The sequence below is a fragment of the Topomyia yanbarensis genome, chromosome 3, assembly GCF_030247195.1.
Source record: "Topomyia yanbarensis strain Yona2022 chromosome 3, ASM3024719v1, whole genome shotgun sequence".
NCBI classification, from domain to species: Eukaryota; Metazoa; Arthropoda; class Insecta; order Diptera; family Culicidae; genus Topomyia; species Topomyia yanbarensis.
This window is the reverse complement of record NC_080672.1, coordinates 394452158-394472551: the sequence shown is the minus strand read 5'-3', so window position 1 is coordinate 394472551 and position 20394 is coordinate 394452158. Positions and strand designations below refer to the sequence as shown.

The 20394-nt window shown below is 39.3% G+C and overlaps 2 protein-coding genes across 3 annotated transcripts in view; one reads left to right on the top strand and one right to left on the bottom strand.

Annotated features, from left to right (window-relative positions):
* LOC131686729 (glycerol-3-phosphate dehydrogenase [NAD(+)], cytoplasmic) overlaps positions 1–5471 on the top strand; it is a 39865-nt gene extending 34394 nt beyond the window's left edge. Inside the window, exons 3-6 of one of the 2 annotated variants that reach the window (XM_058970662.1) lie at positions 1518–2097; positions 2159–2312; positions 2373–2465; positions 5011–5471. In XM_058970662.1, the coding sequence (XP_058826645.1) occupies positions 1518–2097; positions 2159–2312; positions 2373–2465; positions 5011–5023 (840 nt within the window). In that variant the 3' untranslated portion in view covers positions 5024–5471. Of the gene's footprint in view, positions 1–1517; positions 2098–2158; positions 2313–2372; positions 2466–4124; positions 4958–5010 lie in introns of those variants that run through there. The other variant, XM_058970661.1, reaches the window with a different exon arrangement.
* A 3935-nt stretch (positions 5472–9406) lies between these two features.
* LOC131690806 (uncharacterized) lies at positions 9407–12400 on the bottom strand. The gene is made up of 2 exons (XM_058976837.1): positions 11861–12400; positions 9407–11785 (listed from the first exon to the last, which is right to left on the bottom strand). Exons 1-2 carry the CDS (start codon positions 12311–12313, stop codon positions 11294–11296), a joined length of 945 nt encoding a protein of 314 aa, XP_058832820.1. The 5' UTR covers positions 12314–12400; the 3' UTR covers positions 9407–11293.
* Between the last annotated feature and the right edge of the window lie 7994 nt (positions 12401–20394).

Below are 20394 nucleotides of genomic sequence, written 5' to 3'. Positions count from 1 at the left end.
AGACCCATGTCAAGAGGCTACACCGTAAAAAAACTACTGCTCGTGAAATCCAGAATAAAATTTATTTCACGTTTAAGGGTTTAAGGTCCAGCGATAGTGCTAACTTTGTTTTGAAACCCTGATTTATCACTTGGCCCAGGAACTTTTCAAACCACCCTCGTAATTAGAAAGTCAGTGAGTGACTTGGACAAGAATAAAATTCTGAAAATGATTGTGAAGCATCCTCCCTGTTTTGTCATAAATGAGTTGCACAACCTCGAAAACATGAGTGAAATGACGATACATAAACATAAATTTTCAAGCAACTTAAAAATAGGTATCGGCTAGGTATCGAGACTAGCCGTTAACGCGAAATTAGAGCGTAATCATTTTGGCACACTTGTATAGATCCCTAGTTTTCGATCTTAGGCGGAAATCGAGCATTTACTAGTAAGCCATAGCGATGTTATACCGAACCACATACAAAAGGCACAAATTTGGCTCGGTGGAAAACACGCGAAGGACAGATGAGATAACTGCAGCGAATGTTGAGAACCAAGAATCATCCTTGTGAGATTTTGGATGTGTCGGAAAATTACATGACTTGGCAATGTTGTGTGCTGACCTCAGGTCGACTTCTACTGATATGGGAAAATTAAACATCAATTTGGATCCGACCGTGAGATTCCTTACTGCAAAATTATATTTCGTACTGAAACGAAAGGATAAATGGTTACGATCTGCTGAACAGTATACTCTTGATAGGTTATAGCTTGTAATTTGATGGAACGTTACGCCTGGATAGCTATTACAGTTGTGAATGCGATATCTCGTGTAGATGTGGCGTATGAGGTCATACAAAACCAGTGGTAGTCTGTCAGCATAGCATCTTTTATTCATTGCCTGCTTCAGTCAGTCAAACTCATTGTTAAAGTTGGTTTCATCGTCACAAACCGTTTGTTCCGAAATCACGAATTATGATTTGTACTTCCTATTTTACTGGAATTATAACGATCTTAACGCACGTTACCGTTTAGTAAGTTCCCTTCAAAACCAAATAAAATCTATCTGATTTACAGTTACAATAGATATAGACAACATGTCAGACACCCTCACCTTGACATTGGCACTTCCGCATGATTAATTGCACTCGATTTCGGTTTGCCTCTTACATAATCGGTTATCTGTTGCAGAGCCGTAAACTAATCAAGTCATTGCAATTGGCTTGTTCTGTAATAGCGCAGGTTATTTTTGTCAGCTGTTTTTTGCTGGCCGTTGGCGAGACTCGTTTATTTTATTGTTCAAATAGCTGCTAATTGCTGTATGGTACTGGGATTCAGTTGACGCATAAGGGTAGTTCCGGCTTGAATTAGTTAATAAAAAAAACCGAATCACCTATTGAAATAAAAAAAATTCTTATGTAACTAATGCATATGTTCATGTAAAAATGTAGTATACCGCTCGATACTAGTTATTATCCAACAACCCAAAATTTCCACAATTCAAATCTCTAAGCATCCCCGATCTTATTTCCCCAGGTAGCCGTCCCGAACGTCGTCGATGCTGCCAAAGATGCGGACATTCTCATCTTCGTCGTGCCCCACCAGTTCATCCGTGGCCTAGGTGGTCAACTGTTGGGTAAGATCAAACCGACCGCCGTCGGTCTGTCGCTGATCAAGGGTTTCGATGTGGCCGAGGGTGGCGGTATGGAGCTGATTTCGCACGTCATCACGAAGCATCTGAACATTCCCTGCTCGGTGCTGATGGGTGCCAACTTGGCCGGTGAGGTTGCGGAGGAAAAATTCTGCGAAACCACCATCGGCTGTCGGGACATGAAAATCGCTCAAACGCTGCGAGATCTGTTCCAGACGCCCAACTTCCGGGTGGTTGTGGTGGACGACGTGGATGCGGTGGAAATTTGCGGAGCGCTGAAAAACATCGTTGCCTGCGGGGCAGGTTTTGTGGACGGTATGGGACTGGGTGACAACACCAAGGCGGCCGTCATTCGGTTAGGGCTGATGGAGATGATCAAGTTTGTTGATGTGTTCTACCCGGGCAGCAAGCTTTCGACGTTCTTCGAGAGCTGCGGTGTGGCGGATTTAATTACCACTTGCTACGGTAAAATTTTAATGATATTGCCCGAAACTGGATGGGATAAGAACGTTTCGTTTCGTTTCAGGTGGCAGAAATCGTAAAGTTTCGGAAGCTTTCGTGAAAACGGGCAAGACAATCAAGCAGCTTGAAGACGAAATGCTTAACGGACAGAAACTGCAAGGACCGATCACTGCTGAGGAGGTCAACTTTATGCTTAAAAGCAAAAAAATGGAGGAAAAGTCAGTTCTTGAATTGGTAAAGATTTGCTGTGAATACTAAATACCGTTTCGTATTTTCAGATTCCCATTGTTCACGGCGATCCACAAGATCTGCACCGGGCAGGTCAAGCCGCAAGGTTTCCTGGACTGTCTGCGTAGCCACCCGGAGCACATGTAAGTCGATAGTCCAAGCGAAAGAAAAAACCTTTTACCTTTGTTTCGGCTCCTAGTTTTTGTAGTTCTTTTTTGAAAATTATTGTCGACAATTTCACGACGCTTCACCCCCCAACACACGAGTACAAGTACCAAAAGTCAAATTTTAACACAAAAAATATTTAGCCGAGATAACTTAACTGTATTGTTTTGTAGCAGTGTGACTAAGAAAAAGTTAGGCTCGTTACACCGTAACCCAGGAAAGCATTTTCAGTTTAAAAGTTTACCAAGTCAAGTATAGTTGTATCAGTTAAATTTTGCACATTCGGTGAAAATTCAGAATACTCACATTTCACTTACATGTCGTGCAATATTTTAGACCTGTAAATTTTGTTTTTTTTTGCGTCATTTACTACTTTAAGTAGCGGAAAGACCGTAGATTATAATACCTTTGTTTTGTGTTTAACTTCTTCTATCAACCAAATGTTGTATGTATTTTTTCATCCGTGTAAAGTTAGGCATAATATATATTGTTGATTATAAACGTGGAAAAAGTGAATAACGTTCAGAATAAGTGTTTCAATATCACCCATGTGTTCATAGCAGAGCATCGTCCTGTCAAGTGAGATGTTTGAAAAATCAACGAAAAGAGTAGATACGATCGCTTCAAATCATGGATAGTGGTTCCCAAATGTATTTAGATAATAAGCTTTTCAATTTCTTCTTTCTCATCTACGTTCTATTACTAACAGTAACAGTTCAGTTATCTATTCAAAACAAGTTTCGTTCTCACCGCACTTGTTTATTTTTATATTCTGCTATAACCGTTGACTTTGACCTTGCAACTGTTCGAGATTAGTAATCTTATCTAATCTGAAATGTCCTGTCTCATTCAACATATTCTACAAACCTGAAGAAACTTTGCTTATATGAACCCTTAACCCTCAGGAAGTCGCGTCGTGCACCGAGTGCATAGTGTTTTTAAATCATAACAATATCGTCTTAGGGCATCAGACTGTCGCCTAAATTTTTCATAATTGATCTCGCTACATATCAGTAACCAAGTAACACTATCACACTCATGCTGCGCTCATAAATGCATCTTTCTAAAGTTGATACCTTCGCAGCAGTTCCACAAAAAATATTGCAATATTCAGAATAGTTTTGAAGAGTTTTGAGAAAAAATACATAATGTTTCTCCACGATTTGATCAAACATACCAAAACTACATCGTACGACCGAAGAGATAAAATGGTATAGATGGTATAAAAGCGCCAACAATTAATCTTTCAAAAATTGGCCAGAATGGTTCGTTCCTATTTAATTTGAGTAATAAATTAACAACACAGATAGCGCATAATCCTCAACTTGTTGCTAATTAATGAAGCGCGTACTAAGGCTTGAAGCTTACCACCTCTAACACTGCATTCTGAACGTAGATTGGTATACTAACCTAACTTTATTATCGTTTTCCAGTCTCGAAGCTAAAAATTTGCTCCTGCTCTGAAGATATTCGCATGACATTTTGAATGCTACCGTTCCGCTTTTCATTTGTGCATGTGTTTTTCCAGTTAAATATAATCAAAATTAATTTTTCCATCTAAAATAAATCCCAACTGAAAGCCAAACATATCTCCGTAGATTATTCGTTTCATATGTTTTTTTTTCATACATTTTTAGGAAACAACGTGCAAAACTCTAAACTTAAAACACATTCTAGTACTACACAAAAAACACAGACAGAACTAGACGCACTCGTGCGTGCGTCTTTTATGACTTAGATATATTGCCCCTACACTATTTCCCTCTATAACATAGCAAACAAAAAACGAGTACGTAGACGACTCTTGCAGAAAGCGTGCCATGCAGACTGGTTCCCGATTCTGTTCGGTACCTCGAAACGGACGAGATATCCTTGCAGCGCTAGGCCAATCCGTTCCTTTTTACTTTCCTTGAATCGTTACGAGATTGCCATTTTGCACAACGTGTACCGGGCGAGAAAAGACATTGCATTTACCTAACATTCGTTCCATTTGTTGTGTTTTAACAATGTGCTTTACCTAGTGAAAAACCAACAAAACACAAAACCGGTTTTAAATTTATGGTTGTAAGATGAGAATAAAATTTCATTGGACTATAATTGGTTTTCTTACTACAGAGAAAAGTTCAAAGTTTGGTTTTGCTGTGATCCGACTAACCACTAATCTGTCAATAGTTCTATGTGATTCGTTGAGGTAGTTTACACTATTTTCGTTTGTCCATCATAGATTTCGGCTACGACCGTTTAAGTTAGGAATTGCAACATTACCCGAAGTAGTTGTTAGTGCATCTGTGCGTTACATCTTAATTTGCTCGGTTCCAGTTAAGTTGCACTATTCTGTCCCACTTTGCACAAACACGGATTTTGGTTGAATGTTATCATATTTCCTGTTTTTTTTCTGTTTTTATGCGGTAAGTATATTGTTGTCGTTGGTTAAATATCGTAAATATTTTTTTTTGATGCCTGTATCACTCCGGTGAGTTAGTTTTTAATTTTCCTGCTTTTTCTTTGTTTGTTTTATTACAGGCAAACTTTCTAAACACACACATCTGTTATACTATTCTTGTCGTGTAGAATATGGGTGTTTTGTACGCGAACGTCGAAAGTTAGTAGAAGTAAAGTTACTCGTTATCTAGCTTAACTATAGCGAAAAAACAGTTGAAAACCCCTGCCTCCCCCAGCGATATGATGTACCTAGCCTCAGAGATTACAATCCTCGGATACTTACCTACCACAAATTCAAGTCCATTTGACTGGATTGAGATATCTTCGCCCAATGCGGTGTACAAATGATCGTGGTGATAATTTTAACTGGTCCATGTTTAAATAGGTAGTGCAAATGTTGGAGAAAATCTATTTAAATCGAAGATTGCTTAAGTTGTAAATAGCGACCCCACGGACGCGATTCTAGACAAATATCAAAAGAGCGAATATTATTTTTTTTCGAGAACTGGATACAGAGTATATTAAACGGAGATGGAATATCAGTCATGGTTGGTGCACTGTATTATCCGAAAATTCCTATCTTTGTTCTTCCTTGCATGTGCTAAGGCCAAACTGGTGTCGAATGGGGTTAATTAAGGTTGTCGGATATATTCTTGATGATCACATCATTAGCGTTTCTGTATTAGAATCGGCAGACAGCCTTTGTTAACTTTAAGATTAGTGAATATGTATAACATGATGTATAATGTTTTTCCCCTACAGATAGTTCACGCAGAGAAATAAGGCATATTCGAATCAAATATTTTGCGACTTTGATTCTAAGTCAAAGATTTTGTGGAAACAGAAATAATATTTCTCTGTTTCAAATACCAAACATTGTTGGTACAAAAATATCGGCATTAGTGACAAAATAATCTGCATTTTGATTCCAAAATCCCTGCAAAAAGCAGGGAATATTCGTATCAAATATATTGAAACTTTGATTCAAATTCAAGTATTTAGTTGAACCAAAAAAGCACTGGTTGGTTGTACAATAGCATTATTTAAAACAAAAATATTGCTGTTAGATTTAGAAATATTGCTTGAAAATGGATAGACTGTGTTTGGTTCGATCTTTGTTGTATCATACAAATAAAAAAAATGGACGCATCGGTGGTCGAGAATAAAGAATTGGAGTTCAAGACGCTAGGTTTAGACTATTTGAGCATTATAACAATGTAAATACAATTTGATTAGTGCAATGCGGTCGTGAGTGCTTTCATAGGTGAGAAAATTACTTATTATTGCGGTAATACCTAAGAACCTAATATTATTGTTATTATTCCAGAAAATTGATACACCGTCGAAATTTATCGAACGAGAGAAAGCAGAGGAGCTAAAACAGCATTTTTTAGCGGAAAGCTTGGAAAAGATGTCATTTACGTAATCATTGGAATTTGGGATTGGGATTCGGTGCAAAATATGAGCATCTTAGGGTAGAAGAAAAAACAAAAATCAAGATATTAATATTAAATACACCTTTTTGAAAACAAAATATAAGTTTTTTGATTCAAATAGATTTTTTCATTGTTTTAAAAAGGAAAAGCATATTTCAACTAACAAATAACATACTTGGTTTCAAAAAAAGATATCATAGATTCAAATAAAATTATTATTGAATCTACACAAAATCATATGGGGGCTTGTTAGTAGAAACAACAACCATTTTTTTGAAATCTAACAACACATACTTTTGAATCTAAAAAAATTGCAATTAGGCCCTGATTCAAAAATATATATTTTTGATTTCTAAGCGAATTATTTAGGAATTTAGTATACATTTTTCTGAGTGTTGGTATCCGCGCCAGTAGGAATCCTTAAGCGTCTCATATACGAGTTACGATGAAAATGGCGGATTCGATAGCAGAGACGGTGCCCAAATGTCGGAAGAGATGGGCAGCGGTAGGCTGCAGTTTTGTAGCTATCGACACTGGGCGAGTTTTAACAGGGGGAATGAGACACTAACACAGAAAAGAAATCTGTAAGTAGCACTAAACCATTCACATAATTCCGGCACCAACAGTTCAGGAACTACGGGATGGCACTGGGCCTGTGACCTTCGACTGACATGGCCCATTCTCATTGGGTCGAATGTCTTCATCGATGGTTGATAGAGGTGTGCGGTATGAGGCTAGTTCAGGAAAGGAGTGCTGGTACCTAACAGATAGTTAATTATTCAGGACTTGTTTTTATGATTATTTAACTCGACCAAGCACACCAGCTCTAAGAAATGCTGAGTAGCCTTTTCTGGTCGGTGTGATCTGTTCGAGTCGAACCAGATGGACATTCGCTTCGAACAAACTTTATGGGGATTCGTGGACAAACATTTCTCACATTCTTTATGGACAGATTCTTTTTATGAAACTTTTAAATGCCTTCACCCGTTTAGCTACTCAGCATAATGATAAGAGAAAAAAAATGAGAATTTGCCTGATCCATGTCCAGATAACTACGAATATTAACTAGAACAGGGATAATAGAATTCTGTTATAGGATGAAGGTGAAACAGCACAGTTGTGGGGGGGAAGGGGAGGAGTTGCTTCTCTAATCTTCCGGTCATCACATCGCATGCTTTGGTATTCTTAATATGTATAACAAACATGAAGATGTGACACAAGGCGCCAAGAGCGCACTAAAATCCTGTCAATCCATTTTTCATTGGATTGTCTGCTCTAAATATATCACCAGGGGACCATTCATAAATGATGATGGATATTGACAATAGGGGAAGAGCGTCACGTAACGAGATAAAAACTAAAAATGAATTTTAGACGTGCTGATACGATACGGATCAGGGATAAAAAAGTACAACATTGTTTATGAATGGCCCCCAAACAAAGAATATTCCATAACGAATATCACGTAACATCGGTGACAGAGCATTGGGATCAAGGCCATGTCCCCCCTGGGTCGTGCAAAACTGAGAAGCAACATCAATTTAGGCACAGATAGCAGATGTCCATTTATTTTCATTTTGTTTTGTTTTGTCTTTTCAATTGTTTCTCCTGCCATGATATGAACGGATTGGTGCGATTCGAACGTGACCGCCAAAGAAACGGAAAGCCAGTGGCCCAAACAGATCAGGAACAGGAGGGCGGACTACGAACAAGGGAACGGACAACAGAGGAGAAATCGTTTACTTATTTATTATAACTACGACACTAATCACAATTATTTTGCTTTTCTTGTTTCGTTTCAGCAAACCAAAATCTAAACGGACTAGCACATACGAATAGTTAGGCTTTGTAGGTTCTCATCTTGACAGAGTCTAGATGGGCGGATGAACGTCTGCCAGAGGGTGGTGGGCTGAGAAATGACAATGACACTATACGAGATGGCGCTGGGCCTGTGGCTTTCGACTGGCATGGTCCATTCTCATTGATTCGGAAGTCTTCTTGGCTGGTTGGTAGATATGTGCTCCTACTTGCAAGTTGATCAATTGGTTCTTATGATTAAACTCGATCAAGCACACCGGCTCTCAGAAATGATAAGCAACCCTTTCGGGTCGGTGTGGTCTGTTCGAGTCGAACCAGGTGGACATTCGTTTCGAGCAAACTTTATGTGGATAAATATTGCTTACGCCTTTATTGGCAGAGATTCTTTTTAACGAAATCCTAAAATATCTTCACTGGTATAGCTACTCAGGATAATAATAATAGAAAAATTAAGGGTTCGCCTGGTCCATAATGTAATGAATATGTATATTGACTAGAACAGGGATAATCGAGTTATGTTATAAGATAGAGAATAAACGGCACAGTTGAAGGAAAACTATTCGCGAGTAAGGACTAATACTGCTAGTATGTTTACCGTTTCAATTAATAGTCGATTGATCTGCTTCGGACCTAGGAGACAAAAAGGAGATTAGGAAGAGACAGAAGCGGATTCAATGCGAAATTTGCCAATATGACGTTGACCCCAAGGCGATGGTAGGATGATTTTCCATAGGATGACAGACTAGATGACACGACGTTACACGCTCTGAACTTGCGCCAAATAGTTTGTATTCGATTGATCCGCTTCTGACCTAGGGGACCCATGAGGAGATCAGGAAGAAAATAGAAGCGGAATCAATGCGAAGTTTTAATTGCATCACTGACGACTTAGCACGCGTTGTTAGGAGCAGGATACATTGGACCAGACAAAATAGAGAACTTGACGTTACACACTTCGAGACAAACAGGCGCAAAATTTAGTCCTCCTCCCGAGGACCGGTGTTTATTTGGCGGACAGTCGCTAATCCTTCCGATTTTGCAAATTTTGTCTCGCGGGACGGACCGAGATCCCTCAAGCTATAAGCTGCAGTCCTATCAGCCAGTCAAAAAAAAAGGTGAAACAGCACAGTTGTAGGAAAAAGAATTCTAAGAACTACCACTGCTGATTTTTACCGTATCCATTAACCATTCATTAACTACGGACCTAGGAGACAAAAAGGAGATTAGGAAGAGACAGAAGCGGATTCAATGCGAAATTTTCCACTATGACGTAGACTCCAACACGATGGTAGGATGATTTTCCATAGAATAGGACAAACTAGATGACAAAACATTACACACTCTGAAACAACTGAGGGAATGGGTTTGGGCAGCCACCCGAACCACTAAAACGACTACTCTTGCACGGAACCTGTTTACTCCCCGGGACTATATCTTTGTGTCCAGCACACACTGGCAAAACTAGAAAAGGCTAGCTGACTCAAACATGAAAACCACAGCAAAGCGCAATAGGAAAGGAAGATATTTGTGCAGATTTACCGCCGTGACTTCCTCGCGTTTCATTTCGTGGTTTTATGTTTACGCATTGGGAACTGGCGCTGCTCACAGCACTAGATATCTCTTGTTCGGGATGCACATTGTCCGCGCTTTGGCCGATCTGTCTAGTCTGCTTTCTGACGCTTTTCCGTTTTGTCTCGATACGGTAAGCTTTTGTCCTGCGCGTTGACGTCTTTCCCGCTCCAGTTGACAGGCCTGGACGGCTCAGCTTTGCTTCTTCACACCTGACTCGCTCCTGTTGCCTTTTCTGCAGATCGTAAGTGAGCTGCAACCTGCTTCCAGCCCGCAAGGTAAGATTTCAACCAAATCGTGACGAACACGCGCGGTTCCGCTTGCTTGTCAGCTCCTCATGCCCCGAAAACGGATGACACGTTTGACTTCTTCAACTTGGCTCGATGCGGCTTGTCTCTGAGAGTAGCCTTCGTCGTGTGTGGGGAGCCCAGAGGGATCCGTCTTCGTCGACCTGCGCTTCTGTGCAACGGCTCAAGGTTTGCCCGAAGCTCTCTCCGAAAGCTTAATCTCTGCTCTACAATTTTCTGCTTCGTCGCTATTCCGCTCGCGCGGTCGAGAGTTACTTGCTCACGTTCCGAATACGGCAAGCCTTAGTCGGTTCTGCTTTGCTGTTACCTCCGGCTGCTGCGTGGCTGGCCTAACCGCTGGTGGGGAGGTAGTTTATCAAGTTGTTGCTCACCACACCTCGACATTGACACGATTTTTGTCAAATTGGCAATTGCTATTTTGGGAGCTTGAGCTCTTGGTTGGTAGGATGAAACCTGTCGACATAGCTGGACCACTCTCGTGCTTCGATTTTTCTCTTGTCCGATTACTAGAATGATTTCCGTGCTTGCTTCGTCATGATCGGAATCGCCACTATGTGCAGTGCTTGTCCATTACTTTCCTTTCGCCACGGTCTGCTTCAGTACCACTGTTGTCCTGATTTTCTCTGCTATACTGCATCATAGCAGGTTGGAACCTGCCGACATAGCTGAAGAAATTACTTCTAATTGGCCTTTAGGTCCTTCGCATGGTACCTTCTTACTTTCCCGGATGGAACATCCTCCAGTTCATATAGATTGGTACCCTGAACTTTCCAGATCATCGCTAGCAGGATTTCGGTTCGGTTTCTGGTTAATGTGATCCACTTTTGATGCTAGTCTGAATGACCTTTGCCAGATCGGATCCCCGACGCTGAATGAGACTGATCTTGTGCGCATGTCGTACCGTTTTTTCGATTTTTCGTGCGAGTTTTTGATCCGTCGCAAGACGAACTCCTTGATCCACTCCAATTTCGATGAACGCAGATTCTGCGGCCTGTTGAGATCCTGCTGTTTGTAGAGATCCGTATCCAGAATTTGCTCACGATCGAAGCTGGCAAAGTGCGGACTCACTCCATCGATGCCAGGTTTTCGTGCCAAGTTTGATGTTCTTCATCCAAAAGCGTCCTGATTGTAGTTATCAATACCCTGTTTACCGTTCTGCGTTGTTCACCATCGGACAGTAATACCAACGACACGACGAGACACTTCAATACCAAAACTGTATCACGAATATGACTACCCCTCAGTGACTATTATTATTATTATTATTCGCCGCGTGTGTGACAATCGAAAATTGAACACACGTTGAGCACTGGTTAAACCACGGCCGCTGTACGGTTTCATTATGTTGGGACGGAGCGCAAATGCATCGTCTGCTACAAGAACATATGGTACTGGTGTAGTACGCTGTGGCAGTGGTACTGGTTGCGGGATGTGTAATTTGTTCTTCTCCATCGCATTAGCAAAACTACATTTATTGTATACGCCACCATGCGATACTCGTCCATTACAGCCAACGTCCACATAAATGAATCTGTATTCAGCATCTGCTATTGCAAGCAGTACGATACTGTGTGTACCTTTATAATTATAGTAGACACTTCCCGAGTTAGGAGGAGCAACCATAATAATATGTTTACCATCCATCGCACCGAGACAATTTGGAAAATGCCAACGATCGTTGAATTTTTCAGCAATTGATTTCCATTCACTTTCATTCGACGGCATCTATAATTGGAGAAATATGTCCCATTTTTTCAAACTGTTCACATATATGAGAGCTGCATATAAACAAAACATTACCTTCAGATATAGCGGAGCTAAGGCATTGTAAATTGCATCTAAACACTCAAGAACTATTGAAGAGATAGTGCACTGTGGAATTCTAAATGCAAGTGACCGAAATGATTCTCCCGTTGCCAAGAACCGCAAGATAACTGCAAGACGTTGTGTGGCCGAAATGCTTTTGCGAAACGATGTATCCATTTTAGATATACGAGATGACACAAGCTTCAGCAGCTCTTCGTAGTTATCTGCATTCATACGTAAAAACTCACGGAACTTGTTTGGATCGCCACTAGATAATTCCGTTATGAGCTTAACATGGAAGCCGTCAGTATCCCGTTTGCGAATAAAATCCGAAATCCATATTCTTCGGCATTTAGAATGTGGTTCACCATCTTCCATAGCTTCCAAACACTGTATTCCCAAAACTATAGCAGCTAACTTCCTTTTTCGTGTTCTCGATGATGACATTATAAACAGTTCGCGATAATCCGTCCGTTGCAATGTAATCACAAACGGCGGATAAACTGTCAACGGTGTAATTTTTATTCCGCTACAGATTTTATCTGCCAGTATAATGTAATCACCTAATGTAATGTAATCACGCTAGCAGTCAAATTTGTGACTGTAGAAAATTGACAAGTCTGCGACGGATAAACAGGTTAATTCTACAAATTTTTCTACCCAGAAAAAAATCTCTCGCTGAAACACGATATTTCAATTTGTTTATATTATAATCCATCGCCGGCTATGTTTATTTTCCTAGAGCGCAGTGTTGCTTGAGAAATTTATTTTGTTACGTTTCCGAGGGGCTACTCAATGTATTAGTAACTGGCGGTAAATGACTCGGACACTTTTTCTTCGGGATATTTCATGAAGTGTCTAGTCGTGTCGTTGGTAATACGCTGTGGTCATATGCTCAGTGTTGTGCATCGCGTGAAGTGACCGGAATGCCAACGACATAAACTGCTTACCGTTGTCCGTGAGAATGATTCTTGACCGTGAGAATCGAAGGAATACTTCCTTTTTCTGGACGTTAACCATGGCATCTGTATCTGCGCTGGGCATGGGTTGCGCAATAACGTACTCCCACCAAGATGACCGTGTTTCCCTTCTTCGATCTTGTAAATAGGACGACGAAGCGAAACGAAATCAGCTCCCACGGCATCCTTGCAAGTTTCAGCTCCCCTATGCCCAGCATCATTCGATGATTCGGAGCTTTGCTAACTTCGCATATCTTGCAACTGTGTGCGTAGCAGCCTATATCCTTTCGCATCTTTGGCCAGTCCGTTTGAATTTTCTGCAGCACCTATCACTCCTGCTCGTTCATCTTTCGGCACCACCTTTTTCCACTTGTGCGTGACCTGTCCAAGCTCGTCTCTGTATTGGCAGTTTTTTACCAGTTCGTTGGCGATGATTCGAAGGTAACATTTCAACTTTCCAGACTTCACTCTGTCAGAAAATCGACGGCCATCGGAAGCTAAAAGTTCGTAAAATCGCACTCCTGGTCTTTTCTTCAAAATCATCCAGTGCAGTATTCTGCATCACTCCTTCGAGTTTGAACCGCTCATATGGTAGTCAGTATTTGCCAGTATTGCTGTTCTCCCATCCATTCTTCTTCTGGGCCGGCGATGGATCAAGAGTCCTTGTCGTTGTGTTTATTATACTTATTACGCATTATACACCCTTATTCTTGTTTACGACGAATGCGAGATTCGATCGAAAGTGGTTTGTATTCCCGTTTACGACATCAAAATCAAGTGGACTTACTTTTCGTTCGAATCGCTTTCGAACGAATCTCGCATTCGTCGTAAACAAGAATAAGGGTGATAAACATGTCGTTTGCAATATGGCATTTAACTCAATTATGGAAACGTGTCTGATAGGGAGAGTGGAGATGCCAATTTGTCATTAACATTTCACAGTGAATTTCTTCACAATTCATATCTTTTTATAACTGCCATTTTGCAACCAATTTTGAGGATAATTGTTAGATTCGGAATTAAATGTTCTCTCTACATTTTTAATGAACGAGACAAACTTCCTAAGAATTAATTTTTAATTGTAATTTTCATGAAAAAAATCGCAAAATAATGGTTGTTTTCATATTGTTGTCTCAAAACGTAGTATTTTTAACAAAGTAACATTACATAGCATACTGTTGGAAAGACCATTTTCTCTCCTTTCCAAAACACTCACAAAATTGAAAATCGACTTAAAAATGACAGCGTAGAAAATTTTTTAGTGCCAAAAGTCCCGAAAAATAGTTTTTAGCTATAAATCAAGATTTTGAGAGTATACAACATTTTTCATACATCACTTTGTGTTACATTTGATGTGATCTGCAACCTATACTGGGTCATAAATCACTGTAGCACCGTGTAAGTTGCATTGAGGAGGGAGAGCAATACCCCCAATCCCCTAGCTACGCCAGTTCCTCCAAGCGTTAACCTCTGAAACCCTTATTTATATCTATATGGGCTTTGCTCGTTTAGAATCGGTTTTTACGTTTCGATTTGGACCATTAATTTTAATATTCGCACATGCAGCGTCTCTGTCTCGAACGTTCGAGCACAAATCGATATTGCTTCTTGAAAAGGGAAACACTAGTAGTGACATTCTATGTTTCCAGATTTGTTTTTAATATCTATTCAAAATCTACACACTTAATTTAAATTACTGGGTACAGTAAAATTTTGCTGGGGTTTTGAACAGCAAACCGTTCGGTAATCAATTCAGTAAAACAATTTGGTACCGAACTCTCCGTAATCCGTTCTATACAAACGTCAAAAAACACTGGTCAGTCAGCAGTTTCCTCTGAAAATGGCGACTTGACAGATGATTTGCTGTACCTGTTTAGTAAGTTTTTGACGAGGTTCGGTAACGTTGGTACAATTTTGCCGAACAATCAGTCAGTATTTTACTGGATAATGTTTATGTACCGAAAAAAACAGAAGAGCTGATAAATTCAGTGAAAAATATTTCGGGTTTCAGTAAATTATTCGAGAAATTACTGAAAATCGCTAAAAAATGAAAACTATTCCGCAAATTTTTAAACAATTTGCTGACAGCTCCTTAAAAATATCACTTTACTGAGCAAGTCGTCAAAAGAAATTACTGAACAAGTTTGGGCTGGGTTAGTGTGTACTACACACTTAATTTAAATTACTGGGTACAGTAAAATTTTGCTGGGGTTTTGAACAGCAAACCGTTCGGTAATCAATTCAGTAAAACAATTTGGTACCGAACTCTCCGTAATCCGTTCTATACAAACGTCAAAAAACACTGGTCAGTCAGCAGTTTCCTCTGAAAATGGCGACTTGACAGATGATTTGCTGTACCTGTTTAGTAAGTTTTTGACGAGGTTCGGTAACGTTGGTACAATTTTGCCGAACAATCAGTCAGTATTTTACTGGATAATGTTTATGTACCGAAAAAAACAGAAGAGCTGATAAATTCAGTGAAAAATATTTCGGGTTTCAGTAAATTATTCGAGAAATTACTGAAAATCGCTAAAAAATGAAAACTATTCCGCAAATTTTTAAACAATTTGCTGACAGCTCCTTAAAAATATCACTTTACTGAGCAAGTCGTCAAAAGAAATTACTGAACAAGTTTGGGCTGGGTTAGTGTGTATGTTTTTAAGTCCTAGATTGCATAATTCAGTAATCGAAGTACGAAGATTCATTAGGCATTCAAAACTATTAAATTAGAATTTGTTTTTACTGTATAAATCGACCAAATAATAGTATCCTCTTTCGGCGATTGTTTACTTGTATATTCGGGGTAATTTTTTGTAGACAGTAAAGAAGTCTGGATCGGCGATAATTCGAAAGCCAGAAGGCACTGCAACTACAACAAAGTGGCCGGCAGAACCCCAACCTCTCTGTCAGAGATGTTTCAAGCAAGCTCCTAGTGTCGTCCACAACCGTGCCAAAAGAGCCGAACTTATAAGAAGACAGGGACTCCAAATTGCGATGATAAACAAAACAGAAGCGCAAAACGCGATCTGGAAGCTTTACAGACGATGCTGCTGAAGTTGGATTGCGAGGTAACCGAAGAGAGTGGCAGATATGTTCAAACTTATGAGACTATCGAAGTTAGCTAAGAAACATCTGGTTTGGCAGGTTGTTTGAACTTGTGACTTGAAAAGCGACATTTTCATTGCAACTGGGACCGTCAACCAAATAATAGTGCCCTTTCGGCGATTGTTTACTTTTACTTGAGAATGCAACATCATAGAATCATAATTTGTAAGTCAATTTTTAGCGTTTCAAAACCATGTTTAGAAAATTCACTATGTTGACATTTGTAACTACCGTCGTTTTTACGATACTATTTTATTTCTTTTGACTACTCATTTAGTTTCTACTTGGACACCTCACACACCTCACCCCCGGTGTGATACTACACCGAATGTTAGAAGACAAAGCTAGATCTAAATACAGTCGTGATTCGCTGGTTGGGCCACACATCTGTCCAACTAACGAAATTGATTCGTTAGTTGGACCGACTGGCAAAAGTCAAAAACTCTCCAAATGAGACGTTAGTAGTGTAATTGCATCTATTCACATCTTTAATAATTGTCAGATTGATTGTCAAAGTAAATTTGACATAAGATTTTGACATTCAGATGGTTTTTAGTTGGACAATGGTCCAACTAGCGGAGCTCCAACTAAAAAGCGGTCCAGTTAAAAAGTGTCCAACCAGCGAATCACGACTAGATGTCTAGATTGGCCTTATTGAGCATAGTAAAATCACAGATAACAGACGTTTAGGCTCGATTCAAAATTAGATGTCTGAAACATGTTTGACAAACGTTTGTAGGTGCCGCATTGATCGATGCAACGCAGTTGGAGTGCAGCTGTCAAACACGGGTAGCATACAGTTCAGTCATAGGGGCAGATCACTTGTAATTCGTATTTTGCGTTGCGTGTAAGACGTCAAGACCCTATAAAAAATCAGCCCTACATTCCACAAAACATCGAACAAAGTGAATCAGCGTAGGACGTTTGTTAAACAAAATTTTCTGCGAGGGAGTGCAAAGTTGATGCAAAAATGGGAATTAAATGCATTTTTTCTAATTTGATGCAAATTTGTTATACATTTCTAGAGTGCTCTGCCCCTAGGTTCAGTCAGTACCAGTGCTGGGAAAATCATAAAAAAAAAAATCAAACCGCAATCATGGCTGATAATTATCGCTTATGATTTTTTCGAAAATTCTCACTGCCGATAAAATCATGCCGTGATCACTTTCTTAACTATCAAAAGATCATCTCACAAAAATCACCACCGATTTTTTCTTGCCCTCTGTCAGTGGTGATTTTGATCTGTGGCTGAATTTGATAATTGAGAGGGTGATCCCGGCATGATTCTATCTGCAGCGAGCAATTCGGAAAAAATCACAAGTGAGCATTATCAGCCATGATTGCGATTTGATTTAATTCTTGGATCGATGATCATTATCTATTTTCGAACATTATGGATATGTTAGGGGTGGCAATGAGCCAAGCTGAAATTTTTTTCAACTTTTTGGGAAAGTGTTTTATATTGAAGGGCAAGTTGAGGGCTGTTGAAAATCAATAGTTTTGGACATTTTCAATGCACAGGGGGGTCCGCCGATGCATCAAAATGGATTTTTTTTTCCAACTTTTTGGAAAAGTGTTTTATATTGAAAGGCAAGTTGAGGGCTGTTGAAAATCAATACTCGACAAACATATGATTACGGCCTAAAAGCCAGCTGTCAAAATCCACTTTTAATGGAAATTCCGGACAAACCGTTACTAGCTGAGAACAGTTCACAACAGTTTATGAAAGAGAAAACTTTTCTCTTTCGTTTACTACCAACATCTGTGATTGGCATGTAACGGTTTGTCCGGAATTTCCATTCAAAGTGGATTTTGACAGTTGGCTTTTAGGCCGTAATCATATGTTTGTCGAGAATAGTTTTGGACATTTTCAAAACTTTGATGTGTCAAAGTGGATTTTTTTTCAACTTTTTGGGAAAGTGTTTTATATTGAAAGGCAAATCGAGGGCTGTCGAAAATCCATAGTTTTGAACATTTTCAAGGCATCCGCCGATGCATCAAAAACGATTTTTTTCAACTTTTTGGGAAAGTGCTTTATATTGAAAGATAAGTTGAGGGCTATTGGAAATCAATAGTTTTGGACAATTTCAATGCACAAGGGAGTCCGCAGATGTGTCAAAATGGAATTTTTTTCAACTTTTTGGCAAAGTGTTTTATATTGAAAGGCAAGTTGAGGGCTGTTGAAAATAAATGGTTTTGAACATTTTCAATGCACAGGGAGGTCCGCCGATACATCAAAATGGATTTTTTTTCAACTTTTTGGGAGTGTTTTATATTGAAAGGCAAGTTGAGGGCTGTTGAAAATCAATAGTTTTGAACATTTTCAGTGCACAGGGGGGTCCACCGATGCATCAGAATGGATTTTTTTTTCAACTTTTTGGGAGTGTTTTATATTGAAAGGCAAGTTGAGGGCTGTTGAAAATCAATAGTTTTGGACATTTTCAATGCACAGGGGGGTCTGCCGATGCATCAAAATGGATTTTTTTCCAACTTTTTGGAAAAGTGTTTTATATTGAAAGGCAAATCGAGGGCTGTTGAAAATCAATAGTTTTGAACATTTTCAAGGCACAGGGGGTCCGCCGATGCATCAAAATTAATTTTTTTTCAACTTTTTGGGAAAGTGTTTTATTTTGAAGGGCAAGTTGAGGGCCAGAAAAGTTGAAAAAATTCAATTTTAACGCATCGGCGGACCCCCTGTGCATTTAAACTGTCCAAAACTATTGATTTTCAACTACCAACAACTTGTCCTTCAATATAAAACACTTTCCCGAAAAGTTGAAAAATTTCCATTTTGACACATCGGCGAACCCCCCTGTGCATTGAAAATGTCCAAAACTATTGATTTTCAACTACCAACAACTTGTCCTCCAATATAAAACACTTTCCCGAAAAGTTGAAAAAATTCCATTTTCGCACATCGGCGGACCCCCCTGTGCATTGAAAATGTCCAACACTATCGATTTTCAACTACCAACGACTTGTCCTTCAATATGAAACATTTTCCCGAAAAGTTGAAAAAATTCCATTTTGACACATCGGTGACCCCCCTGTGCATTGAAAATGTCCAAAACTATTGATTTTCAACTACCAACAGCTTGTCCTCCAATATAAAACACTTTCCCGAAAAGTTGAAAAAATTCCATTTTGACACATCGGTGGACCCCCCTGTGCATTGAAACTGTGCAAAACTATTGATTTTCAACTACCAATAACTTGTCCTTCAATATAAAACACTTTCCCGAAAAGCTGAAATCGTTAGCATTTGTATTATTTTGCATCCCTACATGTGTGCTGGATCGCTCTCACTCTCAAAATCATTTGGCTAAATCATCATCATAAGAAGTTTCTTACAATAATCATGTACAATACCATCAACCCCGATTTTGCATCTTTTCTATCGTACCTGATTTTCTCAACTTCATAATCCTGATCAAAAAAAAAAACATAATCAGGCCGTGATCACAGGCGGTGATTTTGTTGCAATGATTTTTTGCTAGCACATTATCCCTTCAGAGAAAATCACTAGCGATTTTTTATGGTTGTGATCACAGCACAGCATGATCAGCAGTGATAATTATCACTGATGATTTTTGATTTTGGTGATTTTCCCAGCACTGGCAGTACCCCATATAAAATTTGACAGTTGGTAAATTTCCCAGTCGACCGACGAAATCGGATGCTTCGAGGTCAACCGATTAAGTTGGGTTCCGTCGGTGAACAATTGTCGTCAACATATTAATCACCAGATTTAATCCGTGATAATTTGGTTCCAGTTTTAAACTACCAACTAATTGGCCGATTTAGTTGGTTGAAATAGACCGATCTCAACAAATTTCGTTGGTCACATTTAATCGGTTGTCGCGTCGATAAACGCCCACGTTAAACTCCCATAAGAGTCGGTGCAACAATCGACCGATTAATTGGTGGCATAGTCGACGACGCAAGCCGATTTAGTCGGTGGGAAAATCGGGAGGATTTTCTATGGGGTAGCGACTGGCCAAATGTCTGTTATCTGGGGTAAAATCAGATTGGCCTTTTTTATGGATATCATGGAAAAGTTGGGCTTAGAGCAGCTATATTTTCGATTAATTTACCGAGTAAATGTCACCCTTTAATAATCCTTTTATAATCAGATATAATAAAATAATCTATTATTTTATAATCAGTTTCTTACTAGTAAGGCCCTTATAAATTAGTTAGGTCATTTTAACACAAGCTAGCCAATTTTATAATTAGTTAGGCTCGTTCATAAACAATTAGGCCTTTTTATAATTATAAAAATCAATAATGCCCTTTCATGGTTTGTGATAAAATTGTTATTTAACCCTTAAATACATGAAACTCATTTTTCCTTGTCACTAATTTGTCGGCAGAGATACGATATATAATCCTTGTTAAGGCTTTACATCACAGAATTCGGTATGATGCCCAATGGCAACAGTATGCATTTAAGGGTTAAATTCT